The sequence below is a fragment of the Elephantulus edwardii genome, unplaced genomic scaffold, assembly GCF_000299155.1.
Source record: "Elephantulus edwardii isolate Elephantulus edwardi_28Jun2011 unplaced genomic scaffold, EleEdw1.0 scaffold00287, whole genome shotgun sequence".
Classification (NCBI taxonomy): Eukaryota; Metazoa; Chordata; class Mammalia; order Macroscelidea; family Macroscelididae; genus Elephantulus; species Elephantulus edwardii.
Genome location: NW_006400037.1, coordinates 1,704,417 through 1,705,842, shown reverse-complemented (window position 1 = coordinate 1,705,842; position 1,426 = coordinate 1,704,417). Strand labels below are relative to the sequence as shown.

The 1,426-nt window shown below is 35.0% G+C and overlaps 1 protein-coding gene across 1 annotated transcript in view; it reads left to right on the top strand.

Moving 5' to 3' along the window:
- Window positions 1-1,116, top strand: part of TCEA1 (transcription elongation factor A (SII), 1) — a 76,176-nt gene extending 75,060 nt beyond the window's left edge. The window contains exon 10 of the mRNA XM_006900527.1: window positions 1,012-1,116. Within this exon, the coding sequence (XP_006900589.1) occupies window positions 1,012-1,020 (9 nt within the window). The 3' untranslated portion in view covers window positions 1,021-1,116. The remainder of the gene's footprint in view (window positions 1-1,011) is intronic.
- The last annotated feature ends 310 nt before the right edge of the window (window positions 1,117-1,426 follow it).

Here is a 1,426-nt window from a genome sequence, read left to right as displayed (position 1 = left end):
ATACTTGAAAACTCAACCTCCTTTGCCTTTTCTCTTATCTAAATGTGTTCTGTTGTACATAGGGTTTTCAGAGGCCTGCTATTTCAGAAGTGGATGGCCAGTCCTTCTTCCTAGTCTGTCTTAATGTGAATGTTCAGCCAGAAATTAAGTGTATAAAACCCCAAACCAACAAGTTCACGTTCAGCTCATACTGACCTTCCATTGGAATAGCAGCTTTTGTATTTGAACCACCAGCCTTTCAGTTAGAAGCCCGACATATGTGACCGAGTGCTCCCTTAATAGGTGTGTAACTCTCTCACTCTCATTGCCATCAAGTTGAAACCACTTATGGCTGACCATCCATTGGGTTTTTAGGAAGTCCATAAGTTGCACAGGAGGGGATTGTCCATCTTTCTCACATAGAGGTGCTGGTAAATTCATATCAGAGTAGTGCAGCTTTTGATGAACAGTGTAATTCCCTAAAGACAATATCATCAGCGCTCCCTAATAGGGGTATAATTGGCTGTAAATATGATATGCTTTCACTGTAAACACTTGGGTTAGGTGTTAGAGGCAGTATTCATTTTGTTATAAATGGAAATTGAACTGTGAACTGGAGTGATGACTGATGTGGAGTGCATCCTCATGATTTGAAGCAAGTTACCTCTTGTCCTTACAAGCTGAGGGGTTTTTTACGTTTCCTTAAGAGTGTAATTCATAGGTGTTACAATCTTTTGAATAAATCTGAATTTTTTTTTTTTAGTAATACACTTAGATATTGTTTTGCATGGTGGGTTATTTTAATTATCAAGAATGGAGATAACTAAATTTGCTTTAGATACAGACTAAACAGCATGAAGTCTGACATAGCACCTTTTAGATTTAAGGAAGTTCATGTCTGAAAAATACATCATCTTTTTAAAAGAATGACTCCTTTTTACAGCAAAATAAGATTGCTATTGTTTTAAATGAGAGTTTACTTCCATTGTCTGCATTAGAAGTCTCACAAAATATTTCTTCTTTTTTTGACAGTTCTGCTGAATTGGAAGAAATTGTCAAGATGTCTGGACCATTAAGAAAATGGATTTTATAGTTAGCTTTAAAGCTAGGAAAAGCCACTAGTTTTCCTGCAAATCAGATATTTTGTGTGTTTATTAATTGTTGTTTTTTTTTTTAAATTTTTTTTTTAACAGAGGTTTTGGATTTCCATTCATTCATTGCCGCAATTTTCTCCCTTCCCACCCCTCCCCGCAAATCAGATTTTTAAAGCAGCATTCATCATCCCGTGGGTTAGTCTTATTTTTCACATATCATCCTTCCTTAAATGCTTTCTGTAGTTTCAGATCAATAAGAAGACCATGTAATAATTGTGTAATTTCAAAAAAAATGAATTTCCCCCGTTTTTCATTTTTATAAGTTAACATTAAACTTTTACCAAGTTAACTTT